The sequence below is a fragment of the Nicotiana tabacum genome, chromosome 19, assembly GCF_000715075.1.
Source record: "Nicotiana tabacum cultivar K326 chromosome 19, ASM71507v2, whole genome shotgun sequence".
NCBI lineage: Eukaryota > Viridiplantae > Streptophyta > Magnoliopsida > Solanales > Solanaceae > Nicotiana > Nicotiana tabacum.
The window spans coordinates 59,192,981-59,210,751 of record NC_134098.1 but is presented as its reverse complement, the minus strand read 5'-3'; the positions used below and the strand labels follow the sequence as shown (position 1 = coordinate 59,210,751).

Genomic DNA, 17,771 nt, shown 5'->3' with positions numbered 1-17,771 from the left:
GTGCATGTCTCTTATAGGCTTGTTCACACTAGCTAGCAAGGACTATAATCAATCATTCAAGCCAGCGACAATACACACAATATTAACATTTGGTTAAAAGCTAGAGCTTACCTTTATGAAACAATTTCTAAACGCCAGCTCAAATGGGTGAAATGATTATGAGTGTCTTTGATCGTTGTATATTATTTTGATCTCCATCATATTTTTCTCCGTAATTTTATTTGTATGGTTTTGAATAAATGTATACAATATGTCATGGCTTCCATTTTAGGATAGACGACAGTGATCACAAATGTTATGCTTCTACCAGGAATAGAAATGGTATAAAGACCCTACACCAGGCAAAGTATAATCGTGAAAAAACTTCCAGCCCAATAAGCGAGCAAATATATCAGAGTTCCGATATAATCTTTATCATAGATGAATTACTCCTTTTACTGTTGACATCATATAATATCAAACGCTTATTATTAAAATTCCATTCGATTCCAGATTATTTCTTTCAGTCTAATCAAATTGCTTATACATAGCTAATTTTTTGAGAAATATCAATTGTGCTTATACAATACTAATTACAATCCTGGCATGCAATAGCGAATGCTATATATAGATATTACAACAGCCTATGTGGAAGAATTATGAGCTCCAAAAAAGAAAAGGTAAAAAGTGCACTTGCCTGTTATGAGACATGAAGATTTTGGATATCAATTCGCAATGCTTTCAGTTTCTTCTCAATATTTGTCAATTCTTCTGCAGTGGCCAAAAGTTTATCCAGTCTATGTTGCGCTCTATCTTGATATGGCTTGCCAATGAGTTTTACAAAGTCCTCCACATTCCTTGTTGTCTCCAAGAGATCCTTCTGCATAGCCTCTTCAAGTTCACGTGCAAGGCCATCAGCAGTCCTCTTTACTTTATCTACCACTTGCTGCCTCCGGGTTGAGAAGTTGGACACTGCTAATAAACTATTAAAGACAGCTTTAGTTAAGATACTATCCATGACGAAGAAATCAAACAAATGCTGAAAGAAGGAAACAAATTCCTTTCAAATAAAGATAATGTGTAACACTTCTCCAGACATGCAAGAACTCAATGAGCAAATAATTATAAAGATATTCATCAGGAAATAATTAGTTCACACAACCAGTGGAGGACCTAGTAGACACCTCTCTTTTCTTCTCTGTTCTTTTCCTCTTCAGAGGAAATCTTACATCTCATTAGCACTTACGCTTTATCAAGTGATTCCCCATTTAAAAGCCAATCAGACACATACGAGGACAACAATGAAAGACTTTCAATTGGAACAAAAGGAACAACTATATATATTTGCTCAGATCAGGATCTACAGTATGGCATTATTTTACAGGGCCATATGGCATTAAGATATGCTCAATTTAGTACACTCGCTTAACATTCAAACGCCAGGAGACAGAAATCGTTAACCTCAATGAGCCAGCAGTTAATGTCCAATTACAACATATTGAAACAAAACTTGAAGCTCTAGCTGACTTAATGTTAGTTAAATCAACCAAACATGCAATATGCTCTGATTAGACAACCTAAGATTTTCAATGGGTTAGTGATCTTTGTGCCAAACAAAGCACATTACCTCTCAAATAACAGAATGCAAATCAGAGCTATTAGTAACATTATGAATTGATTCATCATAAGAAAGCATGGGTTGTACCCAACTACAAGCAAGGTGGCCGCTATCAAGAAGTTTTGGAAATTCTATTAAATGAAAATAAAGATGTACCACTTTGAGAAAATTAAAGAACATATTAGCAATATTTAAATTAAAAAATGAGGATTACCCGCCAGCGGAACAAAGGCCGAGAGCAAGGAGATCCTCTAATGTCGTTGGAAGAACAGATGTTAGAAGTGATGCTGATAAACCAGCTGCTCCAAGACCACCAAAAGTACCCAAGAACTGAAAAGGGAATGAGCACCTCAGACATTTGTTTTGGGTAAATCATATCTTAAATAACATATGCATCCTTCAAAATTACGGACACCTATACAAGTCATATTGCACACCCCACAAATGGCTTTGCCAAAGACCTAGCAAGCAAAAGATGAACTTTTTTGTGACTGATTTCCACTCCTAACTATCTCGAATCAGTCTAGGACCTGAAAAGAGCGTCAAACTCTCTTAGAAGGTATGAAATATTATCTATCACCTAACTGGATATAGAATGGTGAAATGTGGTTTTATTGGGGAATAAAATAGATAGAGGAGCTTAAAATAATAGGGCAGGATTAGTGCCAATCATTACTTCCCAAAAGAGCATCTGTTTTGGTCTTCCAGATGCACAAGAACCTCCGTATTTTTTTGCTATTGTTCAAAAAGTTATAGTCCAACAACGAATATTAGCATTGAACTAAAAGAATTTCAACTGCTAAGAGTGAATGTAGAAAAGGCATCTTTCTTTGACACTATGAAAAGAACTACAACAATATAACAGAATTCTCCCTCTCCCTTGTCTGTGAGAGAAAACAGGAAAGCCCCACAGACCTCTGTCTAAATCTATTACCATGAATGAAGTGTGTCTACACATTTTACCTGATCCTCCACTCCCAAAAAGGAAAGATTCCACCTCTTTCAAAGGTTAAAATAAAGAATGAACAGGCAAAAGAAGTGTCTTGACAGAATGATAGTCAACAACTTGTGAATCATACCTAATTTTCTACTGAGGCCAGAACACTATTACTATATGATGGAGATTTCCTTTTCTTTTTTTTTTTTTTCGGCGAGGTGGGGTGTTTGGAGGAGTGGGGCAGGGGAATGAAGCAAAGAAAAGGATAGAGTCTAAAGTCATGCAAAATGTGATAGCTGACTTTAAACTCATGCAAAATCGGCAACGTGGTCCAAACTCCAGCAGAAGGCATAAACCAGTTAACATTAGCAGAAAAACGTACCACTTCACGAATTTCTCTCTCGAACAATTTTGAAGCAGCTGCAGCACTGAAATCTTCTATCACTCTTCTGCTAACTTCAGATTTTCTCTCCAACACGCCGATTGCGTCGAGCTCAACCTGGTCAGACGGATTAACAAATGAAGTCCATTTTTTCTCAAAAGACTGCTTATAGAATTGTCCTTCCTGGTCCCTCTTTGATTGTAACCACTTAGTGTACTCACCGAGAAGGTTCTGCATCCAAAGATAATTTCATTGAGAATACAAAAAATTAGCTCTATTGCAACACAAACCCCTATCATCAGATTTAAACATACAACAAATCACTAGTCCTGGTTCTAATAAACTGTGAGAAAGCACGGGAGAAAATATGTTATTGATATTAGATGAACAATACAATACAAGAGGTCCTTATTTATAGCTATATTATACAAGGACATATTACTCTTCTACCAATGTGGGACAATACTATACTATATACATGCTGTAAACTAACACTCCCCCTCAAGCAGGTGCATACAAATCATATGTACCGAGCTTGTTACATATATAACCAATATGAGGACCAGTGAGAGACTTGGTGAAAATATCTGCAAGTTGATCATTCGACCTCACAAACTTTGAAGCAATCTCTCCTGAAAGTATCTTTTCTGTGACGAAGTGACAATCAATCTCAATGTGTTTAGTTCTTTCATGGAACACCGGATTTGATGCAATATGAAGGGCAGCTTGATTATCGCACACAAGTTCCATCCGACTGATTTCACCAAATTTCAACTCCTTGAGCAATTGTTTGGTCCAGACTAGCTCACATGTTGCCATAGCCATTGCTCGATATTCTGCTTCTGCACTAGACCGAGCAACTACATTCTGTTTCTTGCTCTTCCAGGACACCAAATTTCCTCCTACTAAAACACAATATCCAGACGTAGAACGTCTATCAGAAGGTGATCCTGCCCAATCAGCATCTGAGTATCCAATGATTTGCTCATGACCTCGATCCTCAAAGAGTAACCCTTTGCCTGGAGCCGATTTTATATATCGAATAATGCGGACAACTGCATCCCAATGACTATCACAGGGAGAATTCATAAACTGACTTACAACACTCACAGAATAAGAAATGTCGGGTCTAGTCACTGTGAGATAATTTAATTTTCCAACCAGCCGCCTATAGCTTGCAGGATCGCTAAGCGGCTCCCCCTGTCCTGGCATAAGTTTAGAATTCGGATCCATCGGAGTGTCAACAGATCTGCAACCTATCATCCCCGTCTCCTCAAGAATGTCTAAAGCATATTTTCTTTGAGAAATAACAATACCTGAGCTAGACTGGGCAACCTCAATACCTAGAAAGTACTTCAATCTGCCTAGATCCTTAGTTTGGAAATGCTGGAAGAGATGCTGCTTCAGATTGGTAATACCATCCTGATCATTGCCAGTAATAACAATATCATCAACATAGACTACCAGATAAATACAGAGACTTGAAGCAGAGTGCCGATAAAACACAGAGTGATCAGCTTCACTACGAATCATGCCAAACTCCTGGATAACCGTGCTGAACTTACCAAACCAGGCTCGAGGAGACTGCTTTAGACCATAAAGTGACCGACGCAAGCGACATACAAGGCCACGAGACTCCCCTGAGCAACAAAACCAGGTGGTTGCTCCATATAAACCTCATCCTCAAGATCACCGTGAAGAAAGGCATTTTTTATGTCAAGCTGATAGAGGGGTCAATGACGAACCGCAGCCATGGATAGAAAAAGACGGACTGAAGCCACTTTAGCCACAGGAGAGAAGGTATCACTGTAATCGAGCCCAAATATCTGAGTATATCCTTTGGCAACAAGACGGGCCTTAAGTCGATCAATCTGTCCATCGGGACCAACTTTGATTGCATAAACCTAACGACAACCAACAGTAGATTTACCTGAGAGAAGAGGAACAAGCTCCCAAGTACCACTTGTATGTAAAGCAGACATCTCGTCACTCATAGCCTGTCGCCATCCTGGATGAGACAACGCTTCACCTGTAGACTTAGGGATGGAAACCGAGGACAAAGAAGATATAAAAGCATAATGGGGAGATGACAGACGATAATAGCTCAAACCGACATAATGAGGATTAGGGTTAAGTGTGGTCCGTATACCTTTCCGAAGTGCAATCGGTGTACTAGGAGCAGGGTCCGCAGCAGGAGCAGCGTCAGGTGCAGGATGAGAACCAGTTGGGCCTGATAGAAGACGCAAACGACGATGATAAGTCAAGAGTGGTGTTCCTGTGGCTGGGGAACTAGGGGGAACAACACTAGACTCCTTAACGGTTGGTATGGATGAAACCTCTATGGTCGAAGGTGGAGGAGGAGCTATAGTAAACTCCTCAAAGGTCGGTATAGGTAAGACCTCAGATATATCATGGTGGTCAGCAGAGGTAAAGAAAGGTTTAGACTCAAAAAATGTGACGTCAGCTGACATAAGGTACCTACGAAGATCTGGAAAATAACGATATCCCTTCTGAACACGAGAATAACCAAGGAAAACACACTTGAGAGCACAAGGAGCTAACTTATCTTTCCCAGGGGCTAAGTTATGAACAAAACACGTGCTCCCAAAAACACGAGGTGGAAGAGAGTATAAGGGTGATTGGGGAAACAATACTGAATGCAGAATCTGATTTTTGATGGGAGATGAAGGCATCCGATTAATCAAATAACAAGCTGTGAGAACTGCATCGCCCCAAAAACGCAACGGAACACGAGATTCAATTAGAAGTGTGCGAGCAGTCTCAATAAGGTGCCTATTCTTTCTCTCAGCAACCCCATTTTGCTGAGGGGTATAAGGACAAGATGCCTGATGAATAATTCCCTAAGAAGTCATAAACTGCTGAAATTGAGAAAATAAATATTCTAAGGCATTATCACTGCGAAAAATGCGAATAGAAACACCAAATTGGTTTTTGATTTCAGCACAGAAACTCTGGAATATAGAAAATAACTCAGAACGATCTTTCATTAAGAAAAGCCAAGTACAACTTGAATAATCATCAATGAAACTGACAAAATAACGAAATCCCAAGAATGAACTGACTCTACTAGGGCCCCATATATCAGAATGAACTAAGGAGAAGACAGATTATGCATGACTCTCAACACTACGCGAAAAGGAAGCTCGGGTATGTTTCCCAAGTTGACACGACTCACAATCTAATGTAGACAAACTAGATAAACTAGGCACCATCTTCTGAAGTTTGGATAAACTCTGATGTCCTAAACGTCTGTGGATTAGATCTGGAGGATCTGTAACTAGACATGTTGTGGAAGGACTGAGTGAGTTAAGGTAGTAAAGGCCTTCTGATTCACGTCCTGTACCAATTGTCTGTCCCGTACTGCGGTCCTGCATAATAAAAGAATCGTCAATAAAATATATACCACAATGGAGGGCACGAGTCAAACGAATAACAGATGCAAGACTAAAAGGACAGCCATGGACATAAAGAACGGAATCTAGAGTGATAGAAGACAAGGGATTAGCTTGTCCAACTCCTTTTGCCTTAGTTTGACATCAATTGGCTAAAGTAACAGTGGGAGGAGACTGTGAATATACAATATTTGACAAAAGTGATATATTACCAGAGATGTGATCAGAAGCGCCGGATTCCATGACCCATGGGCCAAGAGTGCTAGACTGGGAAACACAAGCAAAAGAATTACCAGTAACAGAAGTATCAGTCTGAGCAACTGAGGCTACTTGTGGAGATGTCTGCTTACTTGCTCGATACTGAAGGAGCTCATTATATTCTTCTTTAGATAAAGAAAATCCTTGGTTACCTGGAGTCTCGGTCTGAGCAATGTAAGCATTTTTGGGTGGACGACCATGTAAGGAATAGCACATTTCACGAGTGTGTCCAAGTTTGTGACAATAAGAACACTTGGGTCTAGATCTTCCAAAACGACCTCCTCCTCGTCTATGCTCCATAGTTTGAGATGCCCGAACATCCATTGTCTGGGATGCAAGAACAGAGGAATCAAGTATCTGTGATGAGATCACTGGTGGACTTGGTGCTGCAGCAAGGCGGAGTAATCGAGAGAATAATTCATCAACTGTAGGGACAGACGGACTAGCCAAAATCTGGTCGCGTACTGAATCAAGATCATTAGGAAGTCCAGCGAGGGTAAGAACGAGAAACATCTTCTGTCGCTGCTCTTGTTGTTTTTCCACACTAGCAGAAACTGGCATCAACTTCTCAAATTCCTCCATGACTGCCTGTACTTGACCCAAGTAAGTAGACATATCCAATTCCTGCTTCTTTAAGTTTGTCATCCGTGATATCACATCATAGAAGCGAGATATGTCATTAGTGTATAAGGTGCGTGCCTTTGCCCAAACCAAATAACATGTCTGGAATGGACGAAACAAGGGCATCAACTTGGAATCAATAGATCGCTACAAGATGCTACATAACTGAGCATCGATTTTTGCCCAAAGTGCTATTGCCTTTTCATCTCCATCGCTAGACTGTTTGATTAGATGATCTTGAACACCTTGACATCTACACCATAACTCGACAGATGAAGCCCAAGCTAAGTAGTTTGAACCTCCCATTAAAGGTTCCGAGGTAATAATAGTACTAGAGCTTCCAGAACTCATGTTTCTAGACCCAAAAGCATCAAATCCCAAAGACATTGTTGCAAATTATTACCAAATAGGAGAAAGAATCAACTGTAATCCACTGAAACAGTGTACGGAAACACAGAAACAGAATACTGAAACTGTAGCTGCCGGAATCTACTGTAGCTGTCGGAATAGTACTGTAGCTGTCGGAATAGTACTGTAAGTTTTCGGAATGAAATGAAAACAGTAGGGGTAGGATCGGAATTACCAAGCGACCCAACTGTTCTGAAGGAAGATTTTCAAAAAATGGCCGGAAGTGGTCGTACGCGCCGGTGCGTGAGCTCACGCGCGTGAGCTTCTGGTGGCGCGTGGAGGCGCGTGAGGAGGCTGCTGCCGGAGTTTTTCACTGGGGTTTGGTCGCCGGACAGTGACGACTCTTGTGGTAGTGTTGGATTTTGCACAACACTGACAGAAATGAAGCAGATAGAAAACAACCTTAAAAAAGTATTGATTTCTCTTTCCCGGAATCGCTGGAATTTATGCACAGCGATAAGTCTCTCACAATTGCTCTGATACCATGTGAGAAGGCACGGGAGAAAATATGTTATTGATATTAGATGAACAATACAATACAAGAGATCCTTATTTATAGCTATACTATACAAGGACATACTACTCTTCTACCAATGTGGGACAATACTACACTATATACATGCTGTAAACTAACATAAACAATATAATTAACAAATATATACACACAAATTAAAGCTACAGATATCGAAGAAAATATCTTTCGATGAAATTTTCTGTATTAGGATAAGACTATCATATGGTAGAAGGAAAGGGTGAAGAAAAAGAAGACCACAAAGCAGTGTTCGGTTTTCCTAAAGATGCAGTAGCAAGAAGGTTGAAGAATATGATCCAAAATTTGTCTCTTAATTGATAGAATTAATTGATTGTCTTACATTAATCATCAAGTGAAGTCACGATTCTCATCTTTTTCGACTTTTTTTTTCCGAATTGAATTAAGTCCAACCTAACTTGTGTTCCTTCCTTTGGTTTCTAATTACGTCTAATATAATTTCTTTATTTCGTTAAACCAATTATAACACCAATTACAATTTCCCAAATAAGTAATCTAGCATAATCATGTTTTAGTGGAGAAACCAATCCTTGAAAAACGATAACTTCTCTATACTATAATTTGACTTGTACAAGGGCAATTTCACATGGTTGCTTAGCACTCATCAATTGCTTTACTTCCTAAATAAGAAGGCAAGTTTGTAGCGTTGGGCCCATTCAAGAGGTTTTTTTCTTTCACACACACAGATAATCACAGTGAATATCAATTGGAGGTCAATTTTTCCAAGTTACGTGGAGAGAAAAATATCTTCTCCATCGAATAACCTGCAAAAATCAAGTTCTGGAAATATCCACCTTCACATCGTGGCAACAGAAGGGAAAATAATAAACTACTCCTGAATATTTCAATCATGCTTCCAACGTTCTAATAGCTGAGGATGACCGAGTTAAACTCCAAAAACGTAACTTTGGCTTTTTGATAACTGTTGAAAACAAATTAAGTAAATAATAGTGTGCCGTCTCTAAATTAAGCTTTTAGATGACATTGTCACATATTTCAACATCACAGCAGGCAAAGGTCCTGAGTTCGAGTCTCACCACCACCCATTATCAAAAAGAATTTTCACATGCTTGGCCCATGAAAAAAGAATCAAGCCCGCATGTGGAAGAGCGTGTTGAAGACAAAATTAAGTAAATAAAGTGTGCTCTCTCTAAAGCTTAAGCTTTTAGATGAGATGGTCACATACTTCAACAATAACAAAGAAGAAAAACAGATAATTGAGTTGACTCTAATTAAGAACAGTAAGGAGTGATGCACTCACTTGTCCTTCAAGAACCGCAGGACCGAGTATGTCATTTTGGACACTAGTGGTGGCTGGCATCTGAGTAGATTTCTCTCCTCTGAATACATATGAAGTGACAAGATCAACATTTGACAATTGTAATGTTGATTCTACAAGCCGGACGACACGTACTTGAGTAGAGTTTATCTGCATTTTAGTGTACGCAGCGAATATTAGTACAAAGGTATACAAGGGCATATGCCATGTGTTGGTTAAAATTTATAATAATACTGTGATAGTCACAATAAAAGCAGCACATACCATAGATAGAACTTGCCTCTTCCACAAAATGCTATCAATTTCCAGCTTCTTTGTGCATTCTTTTACACTATTGATAAGATCCTCAACAAAGAGCAAGTCCTGTTTGGCTTGCTGGCATTCTTGTCTCACAAGTCCTTGACAAGCTGAAACTAGTTGTTCTGCAATGGCAATTGGAGTTCCAAGCTTCAGCTTCATCCTCTCGATTCCGGTACTTGTTGATGCATCCAAGAAGCTATACAAGTACTTCTCAAGTTCATAGAAGCCTTTGGTTTTCCAATGAAAATTATCATTTGAACTACGATTACTTTGACTGAGAGCACCATCAAAAGTAGAAAGCTTCGCTTCAAGAGCAAGCCGTGCAGAAACTGGATACAGTGTTACACAATCTGTGTTCAGCAATTTCTGTGTATTTTCTTTGATAAATCCAATGGCCACCTCCAACTACAGCATGAAATAATAATAATAATAATAATACAAGACTAATCAAAATGGCCCAGCTGATATATCCACGGATAATAAGAAATTATTTCCTCACTCAACATTATCACAGCAGCAAGAATGTATGACCAACCTCGCCCTTATTCTGGTATATGTCAGACTTATTCAGCACAAACACGACCTTTTTACTCCACTGCTGAGTGTAACGCAGAAAATTAACCTGATAAGCACCATAAGTGCATGTGAGGTTAACTTTTGGCAAAAGAAGAAGAACCTAAAATAAACATGACAAGAGCCTACTGTATACCAAAAGAAAGACAAGGTAGAGAGATGACGAAAAGCACATGAAATTGAACTGTCTTTTGTATATCAGCAAGCCCGAGATATTAAACCTTTAGAAGTGATAATCTCATTAAGGCTCCTTCAACACCTAACGGCTTGAATTCATCCACCTTTATGACTTTTTTTTGGGGGGGGGGGGGGGGTTAAAGGAAAGGATCACCTTTGGACAAAGAATTGTACTTAATCCACCATTTTGCTTCCTTACTTAGCTACCGAAAGATCTTAAGGAGTAATTTCAGAACTATATACTATTACTTTGATGAGTTTGATATTTATGAGACAAAGTGGGTCTCATAAACTTTTATGTTAGTACAATATTAGAGGTAATATGTGGTGAAAGAAAAAGGTCTCCACCCAAGTTAAGTAGATATCAGTTTATGATAATCAAAGCTCAGGAAAGACTATCTCTATGTTTAACATGCAAAAGAAACTCGATCTGTTTGGAAGAGAGTATTACCCAATCTTTAATTTCTAGCACATAGAAATGTAGCAACAACAGGACATCCAGATGATCCCTCAAAGAACTAGCCAGACTACTGAAAATTCATTTAGCTTCAGTCATAATAATTTTCTGTGTTAGAGTTTTCTTAATAGTCAGGTCTAATCGGTGCTTGGAGTATGACTGGAGAAAAGAATACCCAAAGACTACATGCTAATTCATGACTGTCTCATAAAGAATACCACGCGAAAAATTTATAGTTAAAATTACTTTTTAGGGCCTGAAACAGAAATCTGACAGTGGCCGGCATTAGCCTCACAGGTCTGAAACAGAAATATGACAGTGGCCGGCATTAGCACTAACAGGTGTGAGGTGTGCAACTAACGGTTCCTAGTTATCAGTACTTACTATAAATTCCAGTGATTGGTAAAAGCTAAAAGCAAAAGAGCATCAGGAACATCACATGCTCTTTTACAGTCATTAAATAAAGCAGGTGGCAAGAATTAAATCATAAAAGACAGTTCATAAATCCTTATGAATACTACAGCACGTAACACATTTGAACTATAGAGTGGGATAATCAAATCCGAGACTTATCGGAAATGGGAGGTATTGTTGTTGCAATGAAGCTCTAGTGACGTCCAAAAGATATCCGGTAGACCGGTCCTTAGCTTCCTCAAGCACCAAAACCCTTCCAATAAATGAACAATTTCCTTATCCTAATCCAATCTAGCTACAACATTTAAGCATGAAAATGAAGGTTGCTTAAAGGTAGCTGGCCAGTGCTACCACAAAATATATACTTCCCTTACTCCTTCGCAATTGGAGGTGCTCTTTCCACCCTCGCCACAACTATGACACTTAATAGCATGTTTGGCCAAGCTTCTCACCATGCCAAAAGTGCTTTTTTTTCAAAAAAAGTGCCTTTATCCGGCCAAGCTTTTTTTGAAAAAAAAGTGCTTTTGGTTAGAAGCAGAAACAGTTTTAAAGAATCAGAAAAAAGTAGCTTCTCTCCAGAAGCAGAAGCAGTTTTGACTTTTCTTCCTACCAAAAATACCCTTTGCAAAATTTTATATGTACCAAAATAACCTTACTTAGTTTAAACTATTAAGTAATATAAAATGACTTTTGGGATGAATTTTCATATTTATTGGATGATTTTTCGATATATTTAAATTATCTTGAAGGAATAAAGTACTTTTCAATTTTATTTTTATATTTTACTTAAATAAAATTAAAAACTTAATTATTATCTTTAATAATAAATATTTGTAATTATTTATCTACTTATATAATATTAACTATTAAGCAAGTCTCTTCATTTCCTTATTTGTAATTTGACACATAAAAGCACTTTTTGAAAAGCTTGGCCAAACACAAATTATTGTTCAAAAGTATTTTTCAAATTGATTAGCCAAACACAAACTGTTTTTCTCCAAAAGTACTTTTTTGAAAAGCACTTTTGAAAAAAGCACTTCTCAAATAAGCTGATTTTTCCAGTTTGGCCAAACAGGCTATTAGTGTTGTCAGATCGGCTGAGACAAAAAAGGTTGTCCCTTTGTTTCATAGTGCACCAAAAGCACAATGCTCGTAATAAGTTTGTATTTAGGCACTAAGATGCAAAGAGGCATGTTCCAATTCGCCCCAGTTTCTTGCCTTATTTTAACGCAAAACGTTTTTTTTTAATTGATAAGTTATTTTCTAGGAGTCTTTTAGTCCGAGAAATATATCTGTAAGTAGAAAATATATAGAACTTTTACTACTTGTTGTTTTTATTTTTAATTTTATTATATATAATCTTGGACATATATGAGCTTAAATAGAGTGACGTGGACAATGAGGATCATATAGCCGATACCTACTTGCTTGGGATTGAGGCGTGGTTGTTGTTGTATAAGTTATTTTGACACATAACCTTATCTGACAATTGCAATGGTAAATATTCACTTGTACTGTAGATTGATTGAGATGAGAGCACAAAATTGGGTAATCTTGTCGTGAAAAATTGAAACCATATGCAATCCCACCTTAAACTCATAAACCCAAATGTCCTCATTCTTGCGGGACACAGGCCTAAGACAGACAAGGTCCCAGATTCTATAACCTTAAAAACGCTGAACTGGTAATCATAAAAGTGACAAAACTGTACCTCACTTTCAGTTAATGGTCGATCAGCAGACATGACAAACAGAAGCAGATCTGCACGAGGCACAAATTCCTCCGTCAGCTTTTGTTGCCTTTGAAGAATCACATTGGTCCCTGGAGTATCAACAATGATCATCTGCCAGAACAGACAAATAAGAAATTAGAGCATGGAAACTAAGAACCCAAATCAAGTAGTGAGGCAGCTTATACACGCAATCAAATATTAGATTAGCCAAATACAAAAGCAGATAATTTAACTTTCTTTCAAAGAGTTCTCTATGGAATTGCGACCAGGCATGTGGAGAGTTACTCCAGCCCATTTGAAGTCCAATTCTAAAGTTTAATCTAGATCACAACTAACCCATATTAGTTACAAAATAGAGCGTTTAAATGCACACAGTTTAGAAAGCATCTAAATTTCGCATAAAGAACAAAATTCAGCAAAATATGTGCCGAATACTGGCATCAAAGTAAATGTGCAATAAGCCTTCGAAACTAAAACTAGTAACAATTGGTGTGAAAAGCATATGTGCAATAAATTTTTGAAACTTAAACAAACATTTGCAGATCACAATATGTAATAAATCGGAGAAAGTGTGCCAACCAAAATCTGCAGGGGGCTTTAATGTCATTGATATTCAAGTATGGAATAAAGCTGCTATCTGCAAGTTGTTATGGAATTTATGCAAGAAAAAGGATAAAGTATGGGTTCAAAGGGTACATAGCTATTACATTGAAGGCAAGAAGAAGATACTGAAGGCAATGAAATATGTTGAAGAGGCTGGCATTAGTATGGCTGAATTGCAGGAAACTAAGTCCTTGTCTGTTAGTTCCATGTATCAGAAATTAAGAGGCAGCTTCCCTAAAGTCCATTGGAGGAAATAATATAGTTGCTCATGGAAATCTTTATACCAAGGACAGGTTACATAGATGGGGGGTAATAGAGGGCCAGAAGTGTACCTTGTGCAAAGAGGAAAATGAAAGCATAGCTCATTTGTTTTTTGAGTGTGCTTATTCTGCTGGGATCTGGAGTAGTTTACTTAGATGACAAGGGATATCAAGGAACATTCAGAGTTTGCAGGATGAATTGCTCTGGGCTATATCACATATGAACGGAAAGAAGCCACTTGCTGAAGTCTGTAGAATGTCCTTAGTTGGATGTATTTTTTATCTATGGCAAGAAAGAAATTGCAGGCAATTTCAAGGGGACCAGAGGGAACTGAAGGTGCTAACAAAAAAAGTGATTCAAGAGGTTTTGTGTAGGGGACAGCTGAAGCATAAACTGGCAGGAAGATTAGATCAATTAAATATTTATCCTTAGCTAGTTTAGTAGCAGATAGGAGTTTTGATGAATACTGGAGCTTGGGGCCTTCTGTCCAACTCCAGGTTTTCTTTCTTGATTGGGCTTTCTGTGAAGACTGTATAAAATTTCTATTTATCAAAAAAAAATGTAATAAATGATCTTACAAAAGGTTAAAAATTGCATATTAAACCAACAGAAAACAAAGTATCCAACTTTAAAATGTGTCTCAAATCAGGCCAAAAGACATAGTCAATAAGTGAGAAACACAAAACGGTAAGTCAATAGTGCCCTGTGATATGCCGGCGTTATTGACATATTCATCAACATTATTACTTGCACATACAATTATCCAACATGAACGAGATATCTATTTAAATTCCTTGATGAAATGTACAATTGGAAGTAGTAGCAATTTCAGACAAGAAAACTTACTTCGTTAAGAACTGAAGCCGGCAAGTAGCAAACATATTGACCATCTGGATGCCTTTCACAACGCTGCGACTCATCGACATCCGACTCAGCATAGCGCAAAAAGGTGATCTCATTTGTTGTAGGAACAACGCCATCTTTCAAGTATTTTTTCCCGAGAAGAGCATTGATGAAAGTAGATTTTCCAGAATTGAATTCTCCCTGGTTTATCAGGAAATTAAGAATTCACAAGAAAGAAGGGGATGAAGTATTAATAACAATGTTTATGCTGAATATGGTATATTATATGGTCTTAAGAAAACAGTAATATGGAGAGAGAGAGAGAGAGAGAGAGAGAGACAGACAAACAGAGATAGAGACAGACAGAAAGAGACAGAGATAAGAAGTAACAAATGCAAGAAGTGGAAAAAAGAAATAGTGCAAAAAAGACGTAAAAAGAAACTTGTATAAACAGAATTTTCGCATCTACAAGATCTTAGTTTTATGCATTAGCTTAAAATTTAGACTGGACCAGAGAAGGAAATACTCATTTGAAATTCAGAGCTAATACCCATGCATATCCCTGGAACCAGAATTTGCTGAAGTTCAGCGCACAATTACCACTATAACCAGTAAAAATGGTTCATCAAGTTGAGAAACAGCATCACTGAGAAGTGAGACCTCCTCCATCTGCCATTCCAGTAGTAGCCCAGGTTAGTCTAAACAAGCAAACCACTGACAGAAGAATTCTTATCTGTAGCACAATTCAGCAGCTAAACTTTGACAAAAGAAGATCACCATTGGAGCTGCTTTTTCAATAACATGTATGGCCTCGCGCAAAACCAGTTTTTCTTTTTCTAGCAACTGCTGCTCCCTATCATGTAAACTGGTAAAGCCAGCCATTGCCTTCTTACCAGGAAAGCCATTCCCCAAGTCCAAAACGTTAAGCTGACTGTTACTTTGAACTTTTTCCTCTGTTTTGTTCTTCAATGCATATGCACTGTAAAACAGTTTGCCAAAATCATCATCAGTCACAGACTTCAAATCTTCCATCGAAATAACTACTCCACTAGCCCCTGATTCAAGAAAATTTAGTGCTTCACTGAACAACTTGCGATCGCCAAGGGAACCAATCATGACAAAAACAGGAATTTTCACATGCTCAAATACTGAGCTCACCAGCTCCTCATGTTGGCTATTGCCACCGACGTCATATATAAGAAAATCAGCTCCTTCAGAATTAGAAGCATTCACTGCAGCAGTACGTGTTTGTACAATTCTTGCTACCAAAGGAAGAACTACTAACTCTTCAGATTTTGAATCCATCATAGTGTTTCTGGCCACGATAGCAGGAAGATCTGTTACAAAGGAGAATAGGTTATCAACTGCAACGAATTTACATAGCAGGCCACTCACTTTAGACAACAGATCTTGCATCTAAAAGATAAACCACAAATCTTTTCAAAGTTTGCATTCAACCAAAGCCAAATGAGTGAACCTAAAACTGAGAGTCAGTGGTGGCTAATTGTAAGTTGGTTAGAGATTATTACCAAAGTTAGCGAAGTTTGAACTTATGATTCATACACAGTTAGTTTCAGGATGAACCACCGTAGACACTAATAATCAACATTTGTTTCATTCAGTATGTAATAATCAACATATTACACTTAGCGATATCTCATGACCGGACAGATATATATTATATAGGAAACAGCTTCATTCAACGCACCATCATGAATAACCCTATTGCAACTAGTACTCGTAATTTTTTTAATAAGTAAAAGTTACCAGTACTAGCAACTATATGTAACAAATAAAATAAAGTTCGTGTCTTGGTTATCTGAGATTACAATTTTATGCAACAAAACATACTAACATGAACGTCTTAGGGTATCACTCAATCAATCACCTACACTTCAATCCCAAACTAGTAGGTTTCGCTATAATGGTGAATTGGCGCTAAATTAAGATCATCACCTATTAAGATGGCCAAGTAGTTTTACACTTTGCACAATATTCATTTCGAATTATAAGACAACCCATCATAGCACAAACTCAACGTGTAAGGTGAAGTACACAACACAAAACGATAAGTACCATGTTACAGAACATAACCTTGATCAGAGAGCAGAACTCCACTGGCACTAATCGCGGCGGCAATATCGACACGTCCATCGATCAACAAGTAAGCCCTGCCTTTAATTACAGATTTCAACAAACACGCAGCCTCGTACAACTTCCCGCCGCTTGCTCCACCGCCACTGAGCACCACAATGTCAACCCGACCCGAAACCGCCCGGTCTATCTCATTAATAACGGTTTCATCTTCCAACGCATCTTCGCAGCTCAGCTTTAGCACTAGGCTGGGCACTTTGATTTCCGGCCGCTTATATCCACCGGGGAAAAGCGTTCTAGGAGTTTGTTCGGGTCGGTTTAGATTGTTTATCACGAGCTTGACATTGACCCGAGCGGAGGAGTACACGGAGTAGTTATTTCGGCGACGCCAGAAGTGCAAACACTGGCGACGCGTGGGATGGGGAAAGAGAGGGCACGGCGTGGAACGGACGGTGGAGTTTGGAGTTTGTAGAGATACCATAGAGAATAACGAATTTTTGTGTGCACGAAACTTTGTTTTTGTAACGGCGACGACGGAATTGACGGTGGAGCACGGCGGTGAAAGAGAAGGAGGAATGACGGAGAGGCCTTATCTTATCTATAATGTGCTCAGAGTGAAGTGTGAACCAGTGGAGCAGCTTCAAGTAAAGCGCCAATTCTAAAATCAAGTAACCAACTTCTTTTGCTTAGATTTATAATTCAAAATCAAATCTCTTTTTTGTCCTTTTAAACCGAATCATCATAATCACGAGAAAGTAATTTCTTTTTTTCTGTAAAATGTGATGCTTTTAGAATGAAAATTAAGATATTAATAATTTGATTTGTAGTATTAATAGTAGTGGAAGAAATATAATTGTTCATGATTTAATTGG

General features: G+C 38.2%; 1 protein-coding gene across 1 annotated transcript; it reads right to left on the bottom strand.

The window, feature by feature from the left end:
- Positions 1-496: 496 nt before the first annotated feature.
- Positions 497-17,587, bottom strand: LOC107804231 (putative transmembrane GTPase FZO-like, chloroplastic). Its single transcript, XM_075237788.1, has 11 exons — positions 16,900-17,587; positions 15,583-16,142; positions 15,406-15,474; positions 14,809-15,006; positions 13,078-13,209; positions 10,281-10,367; positions 9,710-10,150; positions 9,428-9,595; positions 2,917-3,147; positions 1,812-1,927; positions 497-962 (listed from the first exon to the last, which is right to left on the bottom strand). The coding sequence occupies exons 1-11, from the start codon at positions 17,378-17,380 to the stop codon at positions 680-682; spliced, it is 2,766 nt and encodes a 921-aa protein (XP_075093889.1). The 5' UTR covers positions 17,381-17,587; the 3' UTR covers positions 497-679.
- Between the last annotated feature and the right edge of the window lie 184 nt (positions 17,588-17,771).